At 43.0% G+C, this 1,442-nt stretch overlaps 1 protein-coding gene across 1 annotated transcript; it reads left to right on the forward strand.

The window, feature by feature from the left end:
- The first annotated feature begins 206 nt into the window (after positions 1–206).
- Positions 207–1,442, forward strand: LOC140961393 (1-Cys peroxiredoxin-like). The gene is made up of 2 exons (XM_073419893.1): positions 207–409; positions 709–1,442. Exons 1-2 carry the CDS (start codon positions 289–291, stop codon positions 1,242–1,244), a joined length of 657 nt encoding a protein of 218 aa, XP_073275994.1. The 5' UTR covers positions 207–288; the 3' UTR covers positions 1,245–1,442.

Raw genomic sequence — 1,442 nt, forward strand, 5'->3', positions numbered from 1 at the left:
TCAAGACCTAACCGGATAAACAGCACTTATTGTGAAATAAAAATTTAAGCCTTTGATTTAATATATACCAATATTTCTCTTAATTAATTTACGTGGAAGCAGCACAAAGAATCAGTGTCGCATGCCAACCTCTTAACCAGCCACGTTCTCTCCATGCAACGTCTCTTCCATCACTACTTAAACCCCCTGTCTACCTCTTAAAATTACATATAGATAATATATATGCGTATACGTATGTTGGCATCGTCTTGATCGAAGGCTGAGCTATAATCTTTCTTCGTGTGAAAAATGTCAGGGCTCACCATTGGAGACACTGTCCCAGACCTTGAATTTCAGACCACTCATGGAAACATCAAACTCCACGAATATTGCAACAATGCCAAGTTCACCATCATCTTCTCTCATCCAGGTTATAAGTTAATCGTTGTCTCAGCTCTCCTCAATATCACAAGTATGCTCGATTTTTTTTTTGTAAAATTGGTCCTCTCTAAAAATCGGCTTCATTGTGAGTTTCAATTTTGGAAGTTGAATTTCTGTCATGATCTGCTATTATCGTAGCTTGTCTTGCAAATTTGGCTTTTTCTCTGAGTCGGCACCCTGGTGACAGAAGGGAGGAAATTGCAAACAAGTGTGACTAGTGGACCAAAGGAGCATGCTCTCTAGAGGGACAAAAAATTCAATGATCACCTAATCTGTATTTACATGCAGGTGATTTTACTCCTGTTTGCACGACGGAGCTCGGCGCCATGGCGGCTTACGCCGACAAATTCGAGCAGAGGGGGGTGAAACTTCTGGGATTTTCCTGCGATGATATTCAGTCACACCAAGAATGGATCAAAGACATCGAAGCCTACAACAAGAACAAACCGGTAAACTACCCCATCGCGGCCGATCCCACCAGAGAGATCATCAAGAAACTCAACATGGTGGAGCCTACAGACGGCAACACGGTGACCCCCTCTCGTGCTTTGCATGTCGTTGGGCCCGACAAGAAGATAAAGCTGAGCTTTTTATACCCAGCGAGCACTGGTCGGAACATGGACGAGGTTTTACGGGTTCTGGACTCGCTGCAGATTGCGTCGAAGCACAAGATCTCCACGCCTGCAAACTGGAAACCTGGGGACCCAGTAGTGATCTCGCCTGATGTTTCTAATGATGAAGCCAAACAATCCTTTCCCCAAGGATACGACAGTGTTGAACTTCCCTCTAACAAAGAATACCTGCGGTTCACTCATGTGGAGTAGCAGTGTAGCGAGTCACATTTATATATTTAAGATTATCAGGTTAATATGCGATGGTTTTGCTTGTAACGAGAGGCATTGGCTGGGATCATGTGTATCTGTGTGCCGTATATGCGTACTTCGTTTGCTGCTGCATGCTTACTGATTCTGGGTTGTAATATATTTAGTCTAATATATTTGTGTCTATTTAGTCATTTATTA

The sequence above is a fragment of the Primulina huaijiensis genome, chromosome 16 (assembly GCF_012295235.1).
Source record: "Primulina huaijiensis isolate GDHJ02 chromosome 16, ASM1229523v2, whole genome shotgun sequence".
In the NCBI taxonomy this organism is placed as follows: domain Eukaryota; kingdom Viridiplantae; phylum Streptophyta; class Magnoliopsida; order Lamiales; family Gesneriaceae; genus Primulina; species Primulina huaijiensis.

What these genes read in the sequence shown, in the direction of transcription:
- LOC140961393 (XM_073419893.1), top strand. Translation starts at nt 289, where the DNA reads ATGTCAGGGCTCACCATTGGAGACACTGTCCCAGACCTTGAATTTCAG. An exon ending in CATCATCTTCTCTCATCCAG is followed by an intron (nt 410 to 708) that starts GTTATAAGTTAA and finishes ATTTACATGCAG; the next exon opens with GTGATTTTACTCCTGTTTGC.